At 51.0% G+C, this 23712-nt stretch overlaps 1 protein-coding gene across 1 annotated transcript in view; it reads right to left on the bottom strand.

Moving 5' to 3' along the window:
- NKD1 (NKD inhibitor of WNT signaling pathway 1) overlaps positions 1 to 22567 on the bottom strand; it is a 93265-nt gene extending 70698 nt beyond the window's left edge. The window contains exons 1-3 of the mRNA XM_069552751.1: positions 22302 to 22567; positions 22141 to 22173; positions 21364 to 21497 (exon numbers count right to left, since the gene is read on the bottom strand). Of these exons, the coding sequence (XP_069408852.1) occupies positions 21364 to 21497; positions 22141 to 22173; positions 22302 to 22557 (423 nt within the window). The 5' untranslated portion in view covers positions 22558 to 22567. The remainder of the gene's footprint in view (positions 1 to 21363; positions 21498 to 22140; positions 22174 to 22301) is intronic.
- Between the last annotated feature and the right edge of the window lie 1145 nt (positions 22568 to 23712).

Raw genomic sequence — 23712 nt, 5'->3', positions numbered from 1 at the left:
GAACACTGGAGTGGGTTGCCATTTCCTTCTCCAATGTGTGAAAGTGAAAAGTGAAAGGGAAGTAGCTCAGTTGTGTCTGACTCGTAGCAACCCCATGGACCGCAGCCTACCAGGCTCCTCCGGTGGGAAGCGGACAAATCATGGGGAGTGTTACAGAGTATAGGAAGGATTTCAACATTCCACTCAAGGGCCTGGGAAGCCACAGCAGGGGATTTAGACAGGAGCGTGATTCTATAAAACCTCACTGTGTTCTGTAAGATCAGCCTGGCTGAACCACAGAAGATAAAATCAGAGGCTGGTGGAATCCTCCAGGAGTGATATGATGATGGCTTAAACCAAGATGGGGACAGTGAGAAGAGTTGACAAAAGTTGTCCATCTGTTGGCTGTTCAGTTTAGGGAGGGAAGAGTTGGGAACGACCTCCAGGTTCTGACCTGAACAACAACAGGTGAACAGAGGGCCAGTCACCGGGCCGGGAAGGCCTGGAGCCCTCGCAGGTCCCTAGGAAGATGAAGAGGGTAGTTTTCAGACAGTTTATGTTTGGATGCTTGAGCAATGTGGAGAGACAGCGCCAAGCAGTGGCATCCAGGTCTCCGGTCGCCCTGAATCCCCCAAGGCCTCCATACAACCCCCGCAGGATGCCATGTACATACACCCCGGGTCTACCCAGCTGTGCAGCCAGCTGGTCATCCTCATCTTAGCTGCTCTGCGGGCCTTTCTCCATCACCTCCTCCCACAGAAGGCAGAGCCTCAGCATCTGTGTCTCTCACATCATGATCTCAGAAGAGGGAATTTGCTTTAGTTATTGGAAGGCTGCCGTCTGCAAGTCCCCAAGCCAGGACCCATGTCACTGACAATTTCCAAGGCCTTGAAAGGGACCTTTAATCCAATTGTCTGTGGCAGGCAGTTAATGGGCAGCCCCTCCTTCCTCCTCCACCTTCCTCCCGGCTTTCCTTTTGAAGGCAGCCCCAGGGAAGAGCTGCCCAGCGCAGCCCTGGCCAGCCCTGACAGCTGCACGCCCACACAGCCAGAAGGGTCTGCCAGGCAGCTGGAGAAGACCACCGGTGCCCAGCCCTTAGTGTTGAGCCCCTCTGTGCCTGGCGGGGGCGTACCCCTAGCCATGTTCCTTGCTCAGCACGAAGTGCTGTAGAGATGTTACAGTGCCCCCAGCAACACATTTTCCAGATGGAAAAACCAAGGCTAACAGACATTACGGTCACCCTGTAAATTCTGGAAGTGGATGTCTGACTGCATTCTGCGTCCAGAAGCCTCACTTCTTACATATCAATGTGAACAATGGTGCTAACTGCCACATGAACTGCTGTGTGTGTGTCAGGTCCTGAGCTGAGAGTTTCAAGTCCTCAACCTGCATAACAGCTCTGTGGTGTTCGTACCATTCTTCCTCCCATTTCACCAGTGAGGAAACAGAGGCACAGGGAGGTTAAGGAACTTACTCCAGGTCACACAGCTAATAAGTGGCAGTCAGCATCTGCATCAGGTCTGGCTCTCTGGAGCACTTCTTTTTTTTTTTTTTTTTTTCTGGAGCACTTCTTATTCTTCATTATCTGTCCCTACCCATCACACCAGTCAATCTGAAGGGAAATCAACCCTGAATATTCATTGGAAGGACTGGTGCTGAAGCTGAAGCTCCAAAACTTTGGCCACCTGGTGGGAAGAGCCGACTCATTGGAAAAGACCCTGAGGCTGGGAAAGATTGAAGGCAGGAGGAGAAGGGGACGACAGAGGATGAGATGGTTGGGTGGCATCACTGATTTAATGGACATGAGTTTGAGCAAGCTCTGGGAGACAGTGAAGGACTGGGAAGCCTGGTGTGCTGCAGTCCTTGGGGTCGCAAAGATTTAGACATGACTGAGCAACTGAACAACAACAACCCCATACTTAGCCTAGTTGCACTTTTTTTCCTAATCACTTCCACATGAAATTTAGGTATACCACAGGTATACTTTTTGTCTCTCTGAATGTATGTATACATATGTATGTGTATATACGGGGGCAATGTCATCACCATTAAGAATGGTCTGGAATCTATACTAGGGCTACCCAGTAGGAACAGAATGTAAGCCATATGTGTAACTTTAAATTTTCTAGTAGCCACATTAAAAAAAAGAGAGAGAGAGAGAGATGGGTGAAATTAATTTTAATAATGTATTTAAGCCAAAATCTCAAAAATCTTGCCATTTCAAAATATCATTTGTTATCAATATAAAAATTATTAAGGAAAAATTTACATTCTGCTTTCTCATGAAGCCTTTGAAATCTGCTGGATGTTTTCAACCCAGCCCAGCCCTATTTCAAGTCCTCAACAGCCGTGTAAGGCTAGTGGCCACAAAGTGGACGGTGTCCCCCGTGCTGCAACCACTCTGCTAAAGTAATATTGTCTACCTTCCCAGAAGCCTTGAAAATAATGTTCTGAGAGGCTTTTTTCAATCAAAGAGCCCTTTGGAGTGTCACCACCATTCCTAACCAGCAGGTCCCACTGTTGTGTTCTGAGGCCTCCTATGGACAAGACACCACGCTAATATGTTCTCAAGGAGATATGAAGACTGAGAACTGTTGAGCAGCTGAGGGGGGTGGGTATGAAACGTTACCAAACCCTACTGCCCTCCAGGCCCTGAGACTTCACACCCATTATCTTTCCCCCTCCCACTCAGCCTGGGAGGAGGAGGGGTTCGACAGCATCATCCCATTCTACTGATGAGGAAACTGAGACAGAAAACGCGGATCTTGTCCAGGGCCCCCCCATCTGACCTGGCCAACCCAGAGCAGAGCACAGCAGGCATCAGAAAGTATGCAAAGGCTTTTAGGAACAAGAAGGGCGGACCGGAGGGAAGGTTTTGGGGGGTTTATAAATGTGTGGTGGAGGCTGCATGAGAAAGAAGGAGGAAGCCAGGCTTCTGAGGATGGAGAAGGGGCATTTGCAAGGAATGAACAAGCAATGCACGGATTTCTGGCAGAAGACACAGTCAAGGGGACTCTGAAGAGGCAGACAGTGTATCCAGGCACTAGGTGCCTTAGCAAGTAGCCCATGTGCGGGGCACTGTATGAGGAGAGTCCAAGCTCCATTATCAAGTAAAGCACCCGTTGCCCAACCCGCGGGCCATAATGCCAGAGGAATCCACCTTCCCAAAATATTTACCAGAAGGCTCTGGGCACCAGACTCCATTCTGTAAACTTGGGTACCATTCCAAAGCTGAAACGATAGATCTCCTGGAGAGCAAGATAAACTCTCCCTCACATTCTAAATAACGACAGGGAGGTGAGGAAGAGAACGAAATAAATCAACCTTCTCCAACTGCACAACTTAAAAGGGATTATGCTCAGAAGCAAGAAGAAGGCAGGGATGCCGTCTCCTTATCAGGCACACGGCTGCTCCAGACACAAACAGAACTCTTGGCAGGCATCCTTCTTCCCCATCGTGGGGGGAGGGGGGAATGAAATCTTAATCCGCAAAGGTCAAACTCATCCTCCTTAAGTACAATCAAGCCGATGCTGTTTTTCCCTAATTTCCAGGAAAGAACAGTCCCTTCCGTGAGCTGAGGTACAGACTGGGGTTCAAGAAATGAAGCTCATAAATCTCCAATTTGCTGGCGTGACCCAGATTTCCAATCCTCCACCATGGAATCCAACCAGGAGTCTCATTCGGGACTCAGGAAATATGCCCACTGCACTCCAAGGCAAAGGAAGCTCCAGGATAAGTTGGTTTTGCAATATGAGTAAGGAAGGCCCATCTCCCTGCCTCTGACAATCACCACTGGACGTCATGGATTGAGCAAACAAGTAAGTACTTGACAGAGATGATCTCGTTTAATACTCACACGTGCCCATGAGGTGGATAACTCTGTTATCCCCAACTCTGCTATCCTCAACTTACAAATGGAAATGGAAGCTCAGAGGGGCAAAGACCCAGAGTCACAGAGCCTGTAAATGGGAGAGCCAGCTGACCCCAGGCTTGCTCTCCAGCTGGGGGCCTTCCCACACTGGCGTGCAACCCTATTTCTTCCTTTCTCTGCCACCCCACTTCCCTCCTTTATAGCTTAGGCTCCCTTCTGCCCACCTAACAAGTCCCAAATCCCCAGGGAGGGTTAAGAGAAGGTGGGTGTACGCCCAGGAGCCCCTCGCCCCCTAGGCTCCTGCGTCATCTCATATCACCTACTCCCAGCTCCAGAAATGTAGCCCAGCCTCTCAAATGGCCCATCCAAGAAGCGGGCTTCCTAGCATAATATTTTCCTCCCACAGAACGTGAGAATAAAGGGCTCTTTGCTTGTCTCCTGAAATAACTGGCTCTCACCATAAAGCAATCTTCTGCCCAGTAAAAATATTTCTGTAAAACTTGGTAACTCTATCTGCAGTTCCTTTTCTGAAAGTCAAAAACCTTGGAGAGTGAAACATGGCAGGGACAGACTTTATGACAAGCTCATGAAGTCATGTCTCCCCAGAAATTTCCTCCTTAACCCTGTGATTAATTTGCTGTTAACCACAGGGGTTTTGTGTCTTAATACTCTCAAAGCAAAGCACCAGTTTGCATTTCTGCAGAACAATACCTACCACCTGAGACCTAGTGTCCAGCCAGGTGGGCAGCGGAACCACTGGCTGGGGCTCGGGGGCCAGAAAGGACTCTGCTGAGATCGGGGACCTCCACCAAGCAGACATCATGCACAGGTGAGCTGTCACCTGTCCATGGCCTGACCATGGCCACGCAGGAGGCACAGTTTATAAAATGAGTGAGAGGTGTCCTAAGATCAGAATGGAAAACCGCTCACAGCTAACTCACACTCACCCCAAGACGGCTGGATAAGTCACTGAAATCTCCTTGGCCTTAGTCTGCCCATCTGGAAATGGAAAAGAATCACTCCAGGGAACTCTTGAGTGAACAAAGATGTTCTCTCTGAACCTCTTCATCCATCAAATAGCAACCAAGCCCCTTCCAGATGCTGCCTTGGGTCCCAGAGAGATGGCTTGGGTTCACTGGGAATCAGCAGCTCCAGAGAGGTCTTATAGGACTACTGAGTATGTTTACTGAGTGCTGACTGCATGCTAAACCTTAAATCGCAACATGCATTATTTCGTTTAATCCTTGAAATGACTCCAAGAGATGAGTGCTTTTTCCCTAAGGAAATTAAAACCCAAAGTGAATACAGTTCAGTACAAACCCAGATCGGAAGTCCAGGTCCAAAGCTGTGTGCCCCCCCTGGAGTAGAGAAGACCCATATAAGAAAAAAAAAAAGTTAAATGATGAGGTTTTTAAAATATTCATACAAACTCAGGCAGCAGTTCTTAACCTGGGGGCTACAGGTGCCCTGAAATTAGGGGTCAAGGTGTAAGAGCACTTATTTAAGGAGAAAGACACCATCTGATATAGCAGATTCCCAGAAGCATCTTATTACCTACCCCCTGAGGGTTAAGGATCACCTAATTATGTCATGTATGGATGTGAGAGTTGGACTGTGATGAAAGCTGAGTGCCGCAGAATTGATGCTTTTGAAGTGTGGTGTTGGAGAAGACTCTTGAGAGTCCCTTGGACTGCAAGGAGATCCAACCAGTCCATTCTAAAGGAGATCAGTCCTGGGTGTTCTTTGGAAGGACTGATGCTAAAGCTGAAACTCCAGTACTTTGGCCACCTCATGTGAAGAGTTGACTCATTGGAAAAGACTCTGATGCTGAGAGGGATTGGAGGCAGAAGGAGAAGGGGACGACAGAGGATGAGATGGCTGGATGGCAGCACCGACTCAATGGACGTGGGTTTGGGTGAACTCCGGGAGTTGGTGATGGACAGGGAGGCCTGGCATGCTGCAATTCATGGGGTTGCAAAGAGTCGGACACGACTGAGCGACCGAACTGAACTGAACTGAACCATGCTCATCACAGAGAGGCTAGGAGCTTGAAAGGAAAGCTATGACTCATGGGGACTGCATGAAGGAGCCCCCCTTCTAGATTTGCATGGCAAACCACTTATGCTCTTCCAAGAGCCAATGGCAAGCAATGGTCCTCCCCAGATAGCTAGCTAATTGTCAGGCTGCCTCATCCCCACCCACGCCTGCCAGCTGCTGGCTGGAGCTGCGGTCAGTGTGTTTTACATGCAGCACAGATGTTGGTTCCATCCACCCACTGCGCATTCTGCAGTCTTCTTCTCACAGGTGGTTTTCCTTTAGGGAACCACCCACCCCCACCATCCCAGACCTTGCGGTTTGTGGGGAGGGGGCTCTGATCCCAGCCCCAACTCCAGGGTGGCCATGTGACCCAGAACTGGCAGAAGCAGAGGGTTTCGTTCTGGGATGGCCATGGGATCAAGTCACAACTACAGGATCCCAGCCTAAACTTTGGTCGAAACTATCTTCTACTTGGAGATGGAAGCCCAGACTGCTAGGAGCCAAATTTCCACCACCTGAGGGAGAGTCAGCCCAAGAAAGAAGCTGACCCAAAAGAAACCAGAGCTGAGAGCAGAAGCTGCCACCCTGGGACAGCTGGATGGAGCTCTAGGACCCAGCTTTCCTGAATTTGGATTTCCCTAGTGGCTCAGATGGTAAAGAATCTGCCTGCAATGTGAGAGAACTGGGTTTGATCCCTGGATCAGGAAGATCCCCTGGACGAGCGCATGGCAACCCACTCCAGTACTCTTGCCTGGAGAATCCCATGGACAGAGGACTTGGATGGGCCACAGTCCATGGGGTCACAAAGAGTCGGACACAATTGAGTGAACTCAATTCACCCTCCCGACCTCTCCATTCCCCATTACAGAGGTCAATAAGAAGCCTCTGTAGGAAACAGCTAAGATAGGCTTAAAACTCAAAGGGTCCTGACTCATCCACACAGAGAAAGTTCACACCTACTTAGCCACAAACCACCCCCCTGAAGCTTCTGCCCTTGTGAATTTTGAAGACTCTGGCTTTGCCAGAAAAGAAATAGAGGGCTTGGTTGGGGAGGGACCCCTAAGGGCACTACCCTGAGTCCATCCCAACCCCACAACCCCTTCCAGCTACTGGCATCTCTCTCCATCTCTTCTAGAAAAGCATATCCCTAGAGCTGTCTATGTGTGCTATTTTCTCATTTCTCCTAAATGTATTGGCTCTTTGAAGAATACAAAGTGGTACTTCCTCACTGGGGGAAAAAAGTCAACAACGTAAAAATGTATAATGTGAAAACTGAATTCCTTCTCTCCTCACCATCTCCCACCACTGCACGCCTCAGGGAAACAGAGTTTGACAGTGTATTATTCCAGATCTTTCCATGTACATCAGCAAATACGTACAGACACAGGCCTGAACAGACTTTTGTATACTGCAAAAAACAGGGCCACTTTATGCTGATGTTTTGTTCCCGCTTTGCTCATTCAACAGCATCTCAGGGCCTCCTTTCTATCAGCATGTAGCCCTCATTCAACCTGGTTTTACCAGTTGCAGAGAGATCCTGAAATGGAAGGGCTACACCACTGTCTACTGGCCTATCTTCTGTGATGGATATTTGAGTTACTATAAGTGTTCCTTCTTTCAAATAACGTAGCCATGGATGTTCTCACACGTACGTGCTTCTGCTCCCGTGCACGTGTTCCTCAGTCCCTTCAGGACCCATGCCAATCTCACCTGCGCTATCATTCCACCAAGACAGCTCCTGCCAAACCGGACTGGGAGCACCAGGACCCAAAGTCCAATGGGCACCTTTTCTTACTCAGGCTGTCAGCAGTTCCTCTCCAGGAGACCACATCCTCCCTCCTGGTAAAATACTCTGATGGCCCCCAACCTATCACAGCTGGAGATTCCCTGGTGGCTCAGATGGTAAAGAACCTTCCTGCAATGCTGGAGACCCGGGTAGGATCCTTGGGTCAGGGAGATTCCTCTGTAGAAGGAAATAGCAACCCACTGCAGTATTCTTGCCTGGAGAATCCCATGGACAGGGGAGCCCAGTGGGCTACAGTCCTTGGGGTTGCAAAGAGTCAGACACAACTGAGTGACTACACTTTCACTTGTACTTTTCTTTCATTCTATCACATCTCCCAGTATTTATGCCCCTGTGTAGTCCCTTCCCCTGAACCTGGGCTGAACCTGTGACTAGCTTTAACAAAGAGAATGTGACACTGCCAATTCTAGGTCTAAATCCTTAAAAGGCCTGGCAGTCTCCGCTTTTGCACTTGTAGGAACTTGGCCATCATATGAGAAGTCTGACTGCCCTGAGACTGCCATGCTATGAGGAAGCCCAAGCCAACCCTGCGGTGAGGCCACCTGAAAGAGAACCGAAGCCCCAGGCATGAGGCAAGTGGGCCTGTGGCAGCTGGCCCCTCGCTGTTGGAGCCAACCCAACTAGGCCACAGGGAGCTGGAGGCCAGGTGTCCCTGCCCAGCCCTGCTCAAACCGCATAATCTTAAGCAGATCACAAAATGACTAAGGCACTAAGTTTTGGACTAATTTGTTACACAACAAAACATAACCTAGACATCCATCTTTTCTTTATTACATTCTGAGAGGAGGAAGTAAAGGCCAGGAGAGGTCACAGCAGACACCTAATGGCTAAGCTGGGCTCAGGATTCCCCAAACAGTTTTCTGTCCAGAAGGATTGAGTTTGCAGGATGCAGCTGCTGCTTGTCATGCTCAGAGGCTGGTTTCTAAGGTCAGAGGACATGGGACCCCCCAAGGGCCCTCTTCGTGCCCTAAGCAAAGGGAGTGGTTGTACAAGACAGCAACCATGGAAATCCTGGGAAATCTGTTCTGACCAAACTGTCAACAAACCAAGAAGCCCTGACGTCAAGAAAGAAAACTTAGGCTCAGAGAGGTTAGGGAACTTGCTCAAGGTCACACAGCCAGTGAGAAGCAGGGCTAGGTCCCGAAACCAGGCATTCAAACTCAGAGTCTAGACCAGTGACCAAACACCAGTGTTTTCTAACACTTATGGTGACCCACAATAAGAATTATGCTTTATAATGGGCCTCAGTATATATGGGTTTGGGTATAGATATGCATTTAGATAGAGACATATCTGGGCTTCCCTGATGGCTCAGTTGGTAAAGCATCTGCCTGCAGTGTGGGAGACCCAGGTTCAATCCCTGGGTTGGGAAGATTCCCTGGAGAAGGAAATGGCAACCCACTCCACTTCTCTTGCCTGTAAAATTCCATGGACAGAGGAGCCTGGTTCATGGGGTCACAAAGAGTCAGACACGACTGAATGACTTCACTTTCTTTCTTTTTATAGACGTATCTAGATCTATGTATCTATTTATTGGTATGGACATCCATGTCTGTATATCCATATCTATCTGTCGTCTATAGACATGCCTGTCCATGACTAGCAACTAAACAGAAAGTAACACAAAGCAACATTTACTATTACTACACAGGATGTTCTCTCTTATTTTTGTTTTTGTCTATTTCATTTTTTTTAATACCGGTCACTACATAGATTTCAAGAGCCATGAATGGGCTTATAAGACACAGTTTAAGAAGAAAAAAAAAACTCACCTATAATGAGTTAAGACAGCTCTCAAATCAGACTGCTCTGAATTTGAATCCTGCTAGAGCAAGATTCCACTTCCAAGTCAAGTGACTTTGGGCAAGAAGGCAGATTTCCTTAAAATCTCAGTTTCCCCAGCAGTAAAATGGGATAATGGTAGTACCTGCCTCATAGTGGGGCTGGGAGAACGGAGTCGTAGTGACCACTCTTAGCCCAGGGCCTGGCATACAGCAGATGCTCAATGCTGCACCCATGGCTCAGCACAGGGCTCAGCATACAGCAGGCACTTAACAACCACACTGAAGCTGCAGCCACAGAACCCCAAGTAAGGAGGCATGTACCCAAGACTGACTGGGGCAGTGGGTTCCTGGAGATCTCCAGGACAGGGGAGCAAGAAAAGTGCTCCCAGCACCCACTTAGAAGGCAACTTCCTCCCTGGTTTGTAGTAGTTCTCTGACATCATCATTTGCTTTTGAAGTCTATCTAGATCCCTGGGGGAAAGAAGGCTAAAACAAGGTCAGGGTCAAAAGCTGCCCTGTAACAAGGTACCCCAAAGTAGCACCCTCAAGCCTACTCAGGTGGAGCTGCCATGAGTCAAAGCCTGCGTGAGAGCCCTCCCACCCCCAGCCTGTGCAGGCTACTGGAGTAAGAGACACATTTGGGAGGCTCGGGTCTTCCCCAGCCTCAGTTGTGGCCTGAGGGTGGCCAGGCCCATCCTGCTGACAGGCACCATTTAGGCTCTGCGCCACCCTCTCCAGGGCCCCAGCTCTGTCCTCAAGCTCAAGGCTGGGGGCTTGGGCAGCACATGGCAGACCAGCCAATCAGCTCCAGGCTTTTGTGAGACCCGAGGTTCTCCCCTATCTCGCACTCAGCTAGAAGGAAGAGAATCAGGAGGGATCAGACATGAATAAAAAATATATAAAACTGTAGAAGATTTGCAGCAGGTGGACAAGGGCTCAAAATAAGTTGCAACACATAGCATCCCCCACCCCCCGCAACCCCCAAGAGCCACCCACCCCTGCACTGGACCTTGCATTTCTACTTGAACATCTCAGGGACTGGACTTTCCTAAGCCAGACACCAGAAGTGGGTTAAAGACTCCCTACTCGGCAATCACGCCTTGTGGCCTTTGCACTTCCCAAACCCTTTGTCTGAGCTGTTTTTACCAAACCTTTAGTCACCTGGCTATTTACCCTTTTGGGACTCAACAACTTAGTTCCCTAAACCAAAGGAGAACCCCTCCTCATTCTCTCTTACCACGCCCTGTTCTTTCCCCTCATCACATGCGGTGCACATTTGGGTGAGCATCCACTAACCACACCAGACAGCTGCAAGAGGAGGGGCGACATCTGCTTTGCCCTCCCTGATTTACCAGAGTGAACGCATTTCACTCTCTGAATGACTCCACAAGGTAGGAAATTATGACCGCCACAGATGTGAAAGCTGAGGATCTGCGGTAAGCTATCAGGTAACCCAGGGCCACCCGGCTGGGAGAGTTGGGAAGTCTGATTCTCAAAGTTCTAAACATACTCCTGACACCTACTATGGGCACACTCTGGGCATTGGTATAAAAGGGGGCACAAAAGACATCTACACTGTCCTTACCCCACCTGCCCTCCCATCCTTCTCTCTACCAACTGGAACATACTATCCATGACTCCCCAGCTCCCAGCCTTGGCTTGGGCTGTACCCTCCACCTTGGAGGCAGCCTGAATCCACCCTCCCTGGCTGGGCTCAGGAGGTTAACTTGCTGAGCCTGTCTTCTCAGCTGTATACAGGGGAATAATAATGTAAAGAACGCATGTACAGTATGAGGCATTTTAATATCCATTTGTATGCGCTATTATCCCTCACACAGTCATACCCCACCAAAATCTTGTAGGTTTAAATCAATAGTCACAAGCCAGGCCATATCCAGCTGTCTGGGTCCACCCAAAAGAGTGTTTTTGAAAATTTTTATGTAGTTGACGATAATTTTTTAAATTAGAAAAATCTCACATAAAACTCCAGACGGCTGGATTCTCTTAATGATCAAAAGATGTGGCAACACCAGGCCACATTTCCACATGACAACAGCTGGCTGAGGCTGAGGGGCGCTGCTCCCTGGACACGGCACATGTACTCCCCAGGGCATCCAAGCCCTCCCCATCTCCCGGCTGTCTCCCAGCCAGCCTGACGAGTTGGTGAATATGACTCCTCTGGTCCCTGCAGGTCCTTTAGATTCTGACCCCTGGTCTCGGCCTTACCATCCTTAGAGCTGTATTGACATGCCGTGTCTTTCAAAAACACCTCCTCCAATCTCTATAACCCTGTGTCTCTTCCTGGTTTTGTAACAGTAAGAGCGAACTTACACAGTTACCATCCGTCCCATATTACAACCATTTTACAGTCTGAGTCCTCACAGCTGCCCTGTGAAGCAGACACTGTCATCATCCTCACTGTACAGACGAGGAAGCACAAGCACAGAGTTGATTAGTCTATTTCATTCCCACCCTCATCCATTACCTGCCCCCCCATCCCCCACGCTGCCCCCCCATCCTGTGCTGCTCTGCGCCCTCAGGAAGACCACCTTGTGCACCCATTCACCAGGGCTTCCCAGTCTCTGACTTCTGAATTCAGCTGCCAACGGGAGGCCCCGGCAAGAAACTGGAGGATGCTAGGAGATGGGGGTGGCGTGCTTCTTCTGCACCTCCTCACTACTTCTGTACCGTATCTCTGACTGCAGTTAATCCTCCATCTTTATAGCTTCTGCCTGGTCTCCACCCATCCTCAGCTGTGACTCCTACATGGATCCAATCCAAAACATCCAACACATCCTCCCTGGCCCTTTCTGCCCTTGGGGGGCGGTAACAGCTTCCTCCTATTGCCAGGGACCCACCAGACACTGGGTACCTCTAGACCCCATGAAGGCTCCTGAATGCTGCCCATACCTCTGGAAGCTAATTTCACTTAGACTCTCCAGGGCGGCTCTGTTTCCCGCTAGATCTCTGGCTGACAGAGGTTTGACACTGTGCCCAAGTTCCCACAGGCAGAAAACGGCGCAGCAGGATCTGAACCCAGGACACTGGGCCACAGAGTCCTCACTCTGGCACCACCCCCGACACCACCTGTTCTATTCTACTCCTCCCGGTCCTTCACCCACCTGTGGCCCCCTCAAGAGTCCCCTGGGCGGCCCTTGAGAACTAAGCGCTGTGCCTGGATCGAGGCAGACCTTCCAAAATCTCTCCCTCAGCCCATAGAATTAGTCACTTGATTCCTCTTTATCCTCTGAAGTATTTTTACAAGGGAGAGCCCATCCTTCCCCACATTCCTTCTTCCCCTAGATCAAAGGGCTTACCTCTGTCCTGCTGGCCCCTCACACACTTGTCTCTCCTCTGGACAAAGACCAACCTCCACAGCATGGCTAAGAAGGCCCCCAGGCCCAGGCCATGACCCCTCTTCAGCCAGCTGAACTTCGATCAGTATCTCAAACGGCCCACTTCACTACAGGGCGTTCTCCCATGTGGTGGGTCAGTCCAGCAGACCCTCATGTGGCCGTTGCATGTTCTCTCCCCTTGCCTCGCTCAGCACTACCCCTCTCCCGATGCAACTCTGGGCTTAAATCACAGCTCCTCTGAGACCACCTGTGACCCTGGACCAGTTCACACTCTCTGCTCTGGACTTTACAAGTGTCTAAAGAAAGTCTTTCAGACTTTCAGAGAATGCCCAGAACATTCTCTAACATTCCCTAAATATTGTCATTATGCAGGAGATAACTTTTCAAACATGAGCCAATCAAACATGAATATTAATGCAAAGTAAAGTATTAGCAAATCAAATATGTGCTAAGTTGCTTCAGTTGTGTCTGATTCCTTGTGACCCTCTGGACTGCCAGGCTCCTCTGTCCATGAGATTCTCCAGGCAGGAATACTGGAGTGGGTTGCCATGCCCTCCTCCAGGGGATCTTCCTGACCCAGGGATCAAATCCACATCTCTTATGTCTCCTGCGTTGGCAGGTGGGTTCTTTACCACTAGCACCACCTGGGAAGCCTAGCAAATCAAATATAATAATATTTTAAAGCAGCAGTCTAGCACGGGAAAGAAGGATTTAGTTTAGGAATGCAAAGAAACTTAAACTCTAGGAAATCTGGCAATGTAAATCATTCATATAAATCACACATTATATTAGCAAAGAATCATCAGCTCCATCAATACTCCAACAGCATTTGATAAAATTCAATAATTATTCCTGGTTTAAAAAATCTTAGCAAGTCAGGAGATAAAGAAAGCGTTCTTAATTAATTAAACAATGAAGATCATACTTAATAGTTATGAATCAGTCAAGGATATTCTAACCAATGCAATAAGATAAGAAAAATGGATAAGAAAAATGGATAAGAAAAACTTTCAAAGATGAAAGTTCAGTTTCACTAAACTCTAAGTTCTGTGAGGCAGGAAGTATGTTCTATTCCTCATAATTTCCACAACATCCTAACCACACTCAAAAATCTGTGGAATGAACAGCCACCCAGATTAGGTCTGATTCCCATTAAGTGTTCTCAAAGCACCCAGAACCTTTCCTTTGAGGCATAAATCATGACTTAGATTGTGTAATTTGTTTTTAAAAACCCTTTTCTTTTCCGACTAGAATGTAAGGTCCATGAAAACAAGGACCATGCCTACTGACAGGGCAGATGTATACCTGGCATAAAGTAAGTACTGAATTTCTGTTGCACAGATGCATAAATGACTTGAATAGAAGGCATTCAATACAAAGTTTCCAAATTGCAATAAATGTAATAAATTTTATCCTACTTCTCAGCTAGAAGATTTGAGGCCCAGAGAAGAGAAGGATGCTTCAGCTGATGCCACACACCACTGTGAAGCCCACCCATTACCCTGGGTTCCTCTGAAAGGTGTCAGCCACACATAGGCCACAGCCCACGTAGCTCAATAAGTAAGGAAAGTGAAGCCCAGAGCAATTCTTGGAGCCCTCAAAGCAAACACACATCCAGGACACACCCCGGTGGGCAGAGTCCCCTGGTAAGAGCTCCTCATGCTGTCTTGCTGGGGAGAAAGATGACTTCAGCAGAGGGACCTGAGGCCTCCCTCGCAAAGCCCTGTGACAAGTACCACATGGATAAACAGCCCCCTCTGCTTTCCTGGGCAGTTATTAAAGAATTACTTATGTCTCTGTAAATGCTTGTTTAGAAAAGGTTCTCCACCCCACCTGGGCTTGGCAGCAGCGGCAGCATCACCAAACCTGCCCTTTGGGGAGTGATCAGCCTTTTCCTCCAGCTCCTGAAGGAACTCAGCCATTCTTCATGTGCAGAGTCTGAAGTGAGCCATAAAGAAGCAGGCAGCTTCCCAGGATAAACGGAGCACGGTGACATCAAAGACTGCCTTCCAGATTAAACAACCAAGGCCTTCAGCTCTCTCTGGCGTTTCTTCCAGGATATTCTGGGCTCCTGCCTCAGTTCTCCCTTGGATGGAATGGCAGATATTTTGTTTGTGAGAGTCTGAATTTTTTCCTTCCTTGGGGAGTGGGGGAAGCGAGGGGAAAGGAGGAGGAGAGAGAGTGAGAGGAAGAAAAAGAATGTCTGTGAGAGACAAGAGCCACAAAAAGAACATGTGTGAGTAGAAAAGAGAGCGGGAAGTCAGGGAGGCAGCCTGAAATGCCTGCTTTGGAATCCAACAAGTGACCTAAAAATTCCAAAGTTGTGAACCTTCAGTCACAGTGAGTGAGGTTGCAAGAACCCTCGAGCAAAGAGGATTGTGTATGTGTGTGTGCTAAGTCGCTTCAGTCGTGTCTGACTCTTTGTGACGCCATGGACTGTAGCCCGCCAGGCTCCTCTATCCATGGGATTGATTCTCCAGGCAAGAGTACTGGAGTGGGCTGCCATGCCCTCCTCCAGGGGATCCTCCCGACCCAGGGAGCAAAACTGTGTCTTTTAAACCTCCTGCATTGGCAGGCAGGTGTTCTTTACCACCAGGGCCACCTAGGAAGCCCATAAGGAGGGTCGGGGGGTCCCTGACTCCCCGGGGCCCACAGATCTCCTTATGGGCTCCTGCCCCTTGCTTGCCCAGAGGGTCACAATGCACTCCTCTTCCTCAGACACATCTGGTAAACTGAGGCAGGAGACCCTCTTCCCTCCAGCACAGGCTCACAGCAATTCTGGGGTAGGACAGGCTCCCCTGGGATTGGCATGTCACTACACCCCTTGGCCCTTGGGATGCCTCCCTCTGCCAATCCCATGGCTCAGGCACCACATCCCACCCACAGCTGGGCTTCTGACCTTCCTCCCACAGAGGGCAGCAGGGGCCACCCCTCACCCAAACAGCTGGGGCAATGTCCCCCAGTCCCTGGGCATGACACTGCACGCTCTACAGAGCGTGCCAGTGTCTGGACCAGCAGGCTGGCTGCCAGGCCGGCTCCACCCCACCCACCTGTCCAGAGGGACAGGGAGCTCACATGTGCCAAGAACCACTAAACTGTGGGGGGATTTGTAAAATCTAAAATTTGTAGCAAGAACGAGCACCAGAGAGTTTCAGACCCCACAAGACCCACAGCCAGTTGGAGCCCACAGCCCCTTCTCGAGGGCTCAACCCAACCACGGACACTAATGTGCTGGGGCCTCCCCGAGCTCCTGCTGCACAAACCCATCCCCTCTTTCCACACTTCCTTCCTCACTGGCCCAGCCTCTCACGAGTGTCACTGTCTGCCAGTGCACTGCGCACACGCTTATTCTTCATCTCCTTTATTAGACTGGGAGCCACAGGAGGACAGGCGCCACGTCTCTGTGATCTGCCACTGTAGCCTCAATGCCTGTCTTGGCTAGGGAATTCATAATTAGTAACAATCCATTATTGACCATAGTGAATGAACAGCTGAGAGTCTGGGAGAAAAGGCCGAATTACAGCCTGTCGTTTATTCCTGCTTCCAGCTTTACCTGGCCGGAGGAGGAAGAGGCAGTGATGGTGACCTAATCCATCTCCATTCATTCTTCATTCATTCACTGAGCAAATTTATCATGAGAGCCCACCACATGCCCCGGGACTGCCACAAGGAAGACAGATTCCTCAGGAGGTGATTCTCCCTTTGCTGACCGCTCAGCCTTGTTGCTTTAAGGCTTCAGAGGAACAGTCTGACCCCTGAGCCCAGTGCCCAAGCTTCCTGGTATGAGGAGGAATATGCTCTGTCCAGTCATCACCCGCATTATCGCCTCACTCTGACACTCCCACGGGGCGAGGGGATTAAACATTCCCCAAGTCTAGAAGTTTGTGGGACATATGCGGTTGTCTCCTGGTTTAGCTTCCCACTGAGTTTACGACAGTCTGCACAAGGTGTGAATGTAGAGGGTTTATTTCTGAATTTGAGGGAAAGCACACACATAACAGCCTGATTTGGGGAACCAGAGTCCTTCTCAAGGACAAAAAGGTTTGTAGGGAGGATAAGACACTCCTCGAAGCCTCTACCAGAGACCCCGTCACAGAGACGCATTAATGTATCCAGAATGACACCTTGCCCACTTTCCACCATTCTGAGGGACCCAGATCTACCGGAAACCAGAAGCTGGCACTCTGCCCAGCCCCAGCTTGCCCCTGCTCTCCTCCCCATCCCCCACGGGTCCAGAAAGCTGCCAGGTGGGGCTATGAAGCTGGCCTGGGTGCCACAGGCAGAGGGCACTCTCTGTGGAGAACTCAAAGAAACCAGTGAGTGGAAGCCCAAACGCCTCCTCTAGCCTCAAAGCAAATCATCTTTTAATTGTGAAACACCAAATATTTAATTTATGCTCTACCTCAAATGTCAAGTCCACCTCCCGGCACATAGCTTTGAAACCACGTAAGGAGGCCTAACACTTTCCATATGGTGAAGACATGGGGCCTTTTAATTGTGCCAACTGGTATCATTCAAGGGTAATTCCCCTGGAATCCAGCACTCAGGCAGCAGCTGGGCCAGCCTCCAATCTCATCACCCAGCCCGATACGTCCCCGCAGGCTCCCACCATGCCTGCACCGTCCCAATCTCCCCCAAATATCAAAATGCACAAGGTGCCCCTAATCAAATTACCAAACCGCCTGGCAGCCACCTTTGATCCAGAGGCAGGCTTGCCTGCACCAAAGTGCTCAGCCTGTTTTCTTCAGGCGACTTTGCCATAAAAGAACAAAAGGGCCAAACTGGGGGTTGGGGGAGGGGATGGTCTTAAATGCGGAGGTCAACGTGCATATATGCACACGCACGTGCATGCTACAGGAGTGTTCACAGACACGCAGATTCTGCTTCTCCAAGTGGTCTCCTATCAATATCTGTGTCCATTTACTCCGTCCATCTACTAAACTTGTTAATTTTACCCATTATATCTTCCAGATCCAACATTTCCAATTGCTTTCCTTTTGTCAATGCCTGTTGCTGCTTCATGCTTCTAATATCCTTTATCTCTGAGATTATTATGCTTACTTCAATGTCTAATTATCTAGCACACAGTTGCCTGGCATACAAATTGTTCATGTATCATTCATCTTCTGTAGAACTCATACAGCTTGCATGTCTCCTTATTTTTCTCCTCTGAGCTCATATTCCCTTGAAGCTCATCATGTACCACTGAAAGGGCAGATGTCTTAACCTGTGTCCCTCCAAATGAGGCTATAAAGTATGGGGGAAGGAAGCCTCTCGTTTCATAATCTGGGCCCCCATCTCCACCTTCCCAGGGCCTCAGGAACCTGCCTGGCTTTCCCCAGGTTCTACGCTTTATGAAGAGTTACCTGCCAAAACTCTGCCAGGGATGAGCAGGTTATTACACCCATTTTGCAGATGAGCTCCTTAAGGTAGACAAAGGTAAAATGGTTTATACAAGGTGACAAGCTATTGTGGCCGAGACTGACCTCATTTATTTATTTATTTTTTGGAAGGGTAGGCATGGGTTAATTGCTGATGAGGTCACCCTCTCACATCCCAAGATCTTGCATGAAACTAAGACCCACCTTAAACACTTATTAAGCTACTCAGACCCCCTCAGGGAGGAAGAGGGCAAGCAGGGGCCCCTCACGCTTCTGCCTGCCTCACCCCAAAGTGCTCGGCAGCTGGCCAGCGTGCCACCTCTTAGGGATGAGTAAGTGCGACCCCCTCCAGGCAGATGCTCTGGTGCGGGAAAGTACTAGTAAGTACTCCAGAAAGGAAGAAAACCAGAGTCTACACCAGCTGGCTGGCAATTTTACAGGGTTATGAGGAGGATTAAGATAACGTAAGCAAAATGCTTGACACACATGGGTGCTTAATAAATAGTAGTTATCTTTGCAATAATAATACTGCTGGTTGGACGAGCCAGGAATGTGTCCCCAGCTGCCTTGGTGAAAGGCTGGGTGATGGAGTAGAGATAGAAGCCATTCCCAGGACAGGGACAGGTCTGGGGTGGGGGGTGGGGGTGAAGCTCTGCCAGCGCTTGGAAGCACACTTTGGAGCCCACACCCTCCTACATCCTGATGAGATAATGGAAGAACCTAGAGCCACCCTTTCCGTGCCCCTAGAACTCATGGAAACTAAACAGACCGGGGGTTGCCTACTGTGATCCCATTTAATATCTCAAAGTTAAACTGGGGGCATTCTTTCTCAGTCACAGTTTTGACCAGTTGTACTTAACATCTTTCTCAGAACTGACTTCAGACTATCTGTTTCAACTTAGCTTCATCCTAAGCAATAATATCCATGAAATCAAGGGTTTGATGTTCCAGCTATTTCTTTTTTCTGGTAAAAAGGGAAAAAAAAATGTAACTGTTAAGATAAAAACTATTCCTCTAAGTACTACTTGAAATCACCTCGCAGGCACCCACAGGACAGCCCCACACCTTGGGCTCACCCTGGCTTCTCCCTCGGCCAACTCCACCTCTGCAGGCTCAGGAATGAGGCCAGCAGTGGGGGGAAACCAGGCGTCCGGGTCCCAGTCACCAAGCATGACTCCCAAGGAGGCAGAGTTTCTCTCTTCTGAATATCCTGGATGGCAGGGCCCACCCTCCACCACCCAGCATATGTCACACTGATGGCTCTCGGGCTCACATCTTCAAAAGTGCTTTGAACAAACACTAATGACCCCTCAGCATTTCTCTGCGAGAGGGGGCTGGGAAAGCAGGGGGCAGGCCCCATCCCATGCTGTCCTCAGCTGGGGGAAGAAACCAGGCAACAAAATTCCCGTGACTTCACCAAAGCCACAGACTTAAGCTGGGGCCCCCTCTTCCCCCTCCCCCATTTTCCCCAATGGCAACTTTTACTGGCTCACATCCCTCTTGCTGGGAACACTACTATTTAATTAAAAACGACAGACTTTTGTTTTCCTCTCTTTCCTTCCTCCTCCCTCCCATCCTCCAGGATTGGATGCCAAGGAGACCCACCAAAAACATGCGGGTAACATTTGTTATGGCTTTGAAGATAAAAGTCAATTGAAGTAAGCCCTCGCTGTATTTCAAGTTTCCCCTAAAGCATGGAGCAAGCTGCCTGGCAGTTTAGGAAAGAAAAAAAAAAAAAAGGACTGCAAATAAATGTCATTCTGCAGGAATACTTTGTAAAAATAAACAAGCTGAAAAAACCCAAAACTTGATTAATGGAAATCCACTCAGTTGGCCTCTGTCTTGAGCTGCAAAATGCATTTGTTCATATGGCTAAATGGGATCATTTTCGCTGGGCTTTAAAGAAATAAGGAGATCAAAAACTGGAAATGGTGGGGGGAAGAAAGGGAAGTTTGTACTTCTGTTTTTAAAGGGCCCTAACTGCAGAGCCCCCTCCCCCGACCCAGCGCTGGCCTTTACTAGGGGACAGTAGCTTCAATTCTAACCTAGCCAGCAGATGAAAAGAAATGGAGAGGAGAAGGCCCCCTGCTCAGCAGTGACAGTGTAGGAGGAGATGGGAGCTTCCTCTAGATACAGAGGTTATTTCTTACATGCACAAGAGTCACCTATCCACAGGGTCACCTCCTGCAACTGACTATACTCAGTCCAGATCCCACCACCCTAACACACAGACATACACACATACACACACACATCTGAAAACTCCACTGGCCCCTCCCCAGCCTATGAACAAGACCAAAGGACTAACCAGACCTGAAACTCAGTCTGTTCCCCTCTAAGTTTAAGAAAAAAAATTAAATGTCACATCAAAAAGTTGATTCATCCTTTGATCCTTGGCTTGCTCGAGTTCCACGCAGACCATCTGAAAGCCCTGTGCAGAGTTCCAGAGCCCATAGGACATCTGTGAACACCAGTCCCAGGCCAGGAGCTGCGGCTGGACTCACTCACTCCCTTGTCACACCTACTACTCCCCTAGGAACAAATCCAGCCACAGGGACTCACTGGGTGAAGGCTGGGGGTGGGCCAGACTAGAGCACAATGAGGCCCTCTCTCTCCTTGTGCACCAAGCCAAGGGGTCTCCCAGATCTCAGTAACCCCCAAGTTCTGCCCCCACCCAGATCACTGGCTGCTCTACTGGGACTCCAAGGCAGTTGGCACTGATGAATGCCATAGACACTTGGAACACATTTGGAGGGTAGCACAGTCCTGCCTTTCACCCAGACTCCCCCAACAACCTTCCCTCTTCCCTAGCGCAACTCCAAATCCACCTTTGAATGCTGGCCACAGAAACAAGAAAGAAATCAGAGCAAGTCCCGAATCCCTCCAGCACAGACAAGTTCCCCATCAACTGGCCCACCTCACCTAGGACATTTCCCCCCAGGCAGCCCTCTGCTCCCCAACTGGCCCCTCCATCTGTGTCACCAGTAAGGTTCCCCGAGGCAGGGGGTGTGCAGGGTCATGTTGGTGGGGCAGGGGCACCTAAGGGATTTCTGGGCTTATAAGTTGTGCCAAGAGGTGCTAAAAGTTGGCTGGGGGGGCGTGTATGGAGACCCATCTCTGAGGTTGAAAGGGAGGTAAGTGGGGATCGTACCCGAGTTCCTCTGCCAACGGTGCCCGCCGCCCGCAGCTGTCGGGGTCCCGAGCTGCCACCCGGGCAGCGCTGCCTCCCGATCCACTCCTCGATGCCTTTCCGAGCCCAGGCGGCGCTCACAGCGAAGCTGTCACCTGGGGCGGGGACGACATGAAGCCCCTGAGTCTGGCCCCTAGGCTGAAAGTTACCCGAGAGAGGAGAGAAAGAGTGGGCGAGGCAGAGGCAGCAAGGGACCAGGAGGGTGCTAAGAGCTGCGCACGATCCTGAGAGAGGGACGCAGGTAATTAGGAGAAGAGGGTTCTCGAAGCGAAGCCCCGAGAGCAGGGACCTAGAGGCGAGCCAAGAGGGACACGTCTGGGGATCAGGAGAGCGAGTGCCAGAGGCCAGGACTGCGGAGAGGAGGGACGGACACGGGGCGAGGGGAAGAGGGACCTGAGGGTCAGGAGAAGGGGCGCAGGAGCCAAGGTCTCCGAGTGGGGGCTGACGACCAAAAAGAGAGGAGGCAGGCTCTTGGTGACGGGGCGGCAGTGAGCGCGGAATTGGGGTGCCGTAGGGGAGGGGTTGAAGGTCAGAAGAGAAAGTACTGGATAGCGGGGAGGGGGCAGCGGGGGCAGAGAGGGGGACACAAAGTGTGCTCCAAGGAGAGGGTGGCTGGAGTAACGGGTGGGGGCGGCCCTGGTAATCAGATCCGCGGGTTAGGCCATTCCGCTGCAGTCCGCGGTGCTTCCCCGTCTAGCCCCCACCTTTCCCCCCGGTCCGTGCCCGGCGCTCCCCTACCTTCCGGGCTCTCCCTGCGCTTGCACACGGCGGCTGCAGGCACAACGCGCGCGGCGGCGGCGGCGGCGGGAGCCGGAAAGAAAGGAGAGGCAGAGAGTTAGCAATCGCGGGGACGAGGGCGGCGGGGACCAGGGGGCCGGCGCGCGGGCGGGGACACTGACCCGGCTTGGAGTGAAGTTTCCCCATGCTGGGGGCGCGGCTGGAGGGGGCGTCCCTAAGCCATGCGCCCGGCCGGCGGGCCCTGAAGGCTCGCCGCGCCTTGTCTCGCTCTCCTCCTCCTGGAGCGGCCCCGGAGCTGAGCGGAGCCCGAGGCGGCGCCGCGACTCGCTCCTGCCGCTGTTGCCGCGGCCGGACTGACGCCCGGGCGAGCCGAGCCCCCAGCCCGCCGCCGCGGCCCGCGCCTCCCCGCGCGCCCATTGGCCGGGCGCGGCGCATCAAAGGCGAGGCGGGCCGCCGAGGGGGCGGAGCGGGGGCGGGGCCGGCGGGCTGGGGGCGGGGCGTGGAGAAGCGCTTAGGGCTGGACACAGCGCCCCCCTCCAGGCTTCGGTCTTCGACCCGGGCCGGGGGCGAGGGACCCGGGACTGGGGACCAGAGGTGGGGTTGGGTGGTGGAGGGAGGCGGAGGAGCTCTGGTCAGTAGGAATATTGGGACAGACACCCTCTTGGGTCCTGCCCGCTGTAGAACAACTGCTCCTCTCACAGCGCTGTTCTCGGAGCTATGTGTTCCCTGCGCTCGATTTTTCCTGGAAGCGGACTGGACTCTGCGGCTCCAATTTACAGGTGATGAAACTGAGGTCGGAGACGAGATGCTGCTCGGAGCGCCCGCAACGTTTCCCTTTCCCAAGTCTTGCACGGTCGGGCTTCGGCAGAAAATGTTCGCTATTCCCCGCCCAAAGCCCGCCCCGCTTCTCCTCCGAACCTCTCTCTAGGCTTTGATTTGGTTGTGCAGGAGAAGCCCCCATTGCGCCTCCGGCCAGCTGTGGACCCAGCCAGCTCGCGGCGGCTACAAGTGTCCGAAAGCCGCGAGTTGCCAGCTAATCGCTCTGTCCTCTCCTCCCGGGCCCGTGGGTGCCCGCCAGGGGGTCGGGGCGCGCTGCCAGCTGTGCGGCCCGGAAGGGGGTAACCGCTGGGCCTTTGATCTTCCTGGGTTTCCGCTCCCCGCTGCAGTTCGCCAGACCCAAGGACTTGTTTGTTTTGTCTGGGGAGGTCTCTGCGGAGAGGAGGGCGACATCAAGGGGTTCCACTCCACCTTTGTGGTTCTCAGAGAGCACGCCTGCTCTGCTGGGGACACTGGAGGCCTGTTAAGTTCGGCCTGGTACTGGGCAGTCTGGGCGTGGGAAAAGAAAACCCTGTGCTAAGAGAGAAGAAAAGCGCTGCCCCTTGGACTGAGTTCTCTGTGCGAGCCTCCGTTTTACAGATTGTAAAACGGAGGCTCAATTCTGTCCTTTTTGCCAACTCCTTAGAGGGACACTGCCCAATAGAAAGATAATGTGAGCAACATATGTAATTTCGAATTTTCTAGTAGCCACATTTTTTTAAGTAAAAAGCAACATTAACTACTTTTAATGTATTT

Source organism: Ovis canadensis, chromosome 14 (genome assembly GCF_042477335.2).
Source record: "Ovis canadensis isolate MfBH-ARS-UI-01 breed Bighorn chromosome 14, ARS-UI_OviCan_v2, whole genome shotgun sequence".
Taxonomy (NCBI): domain Eukaryota; kingdom Metazoa; phylum Chordata; class Mammalia; order Artiodactyla; family Bovidae; genus Ovis; species Ovis canadensis.
The sequence above is the reverse complement of the archived record's forward strand: the minus strand, read 5'-3'. Positions and strand labels throughout refer to the sequence as shown.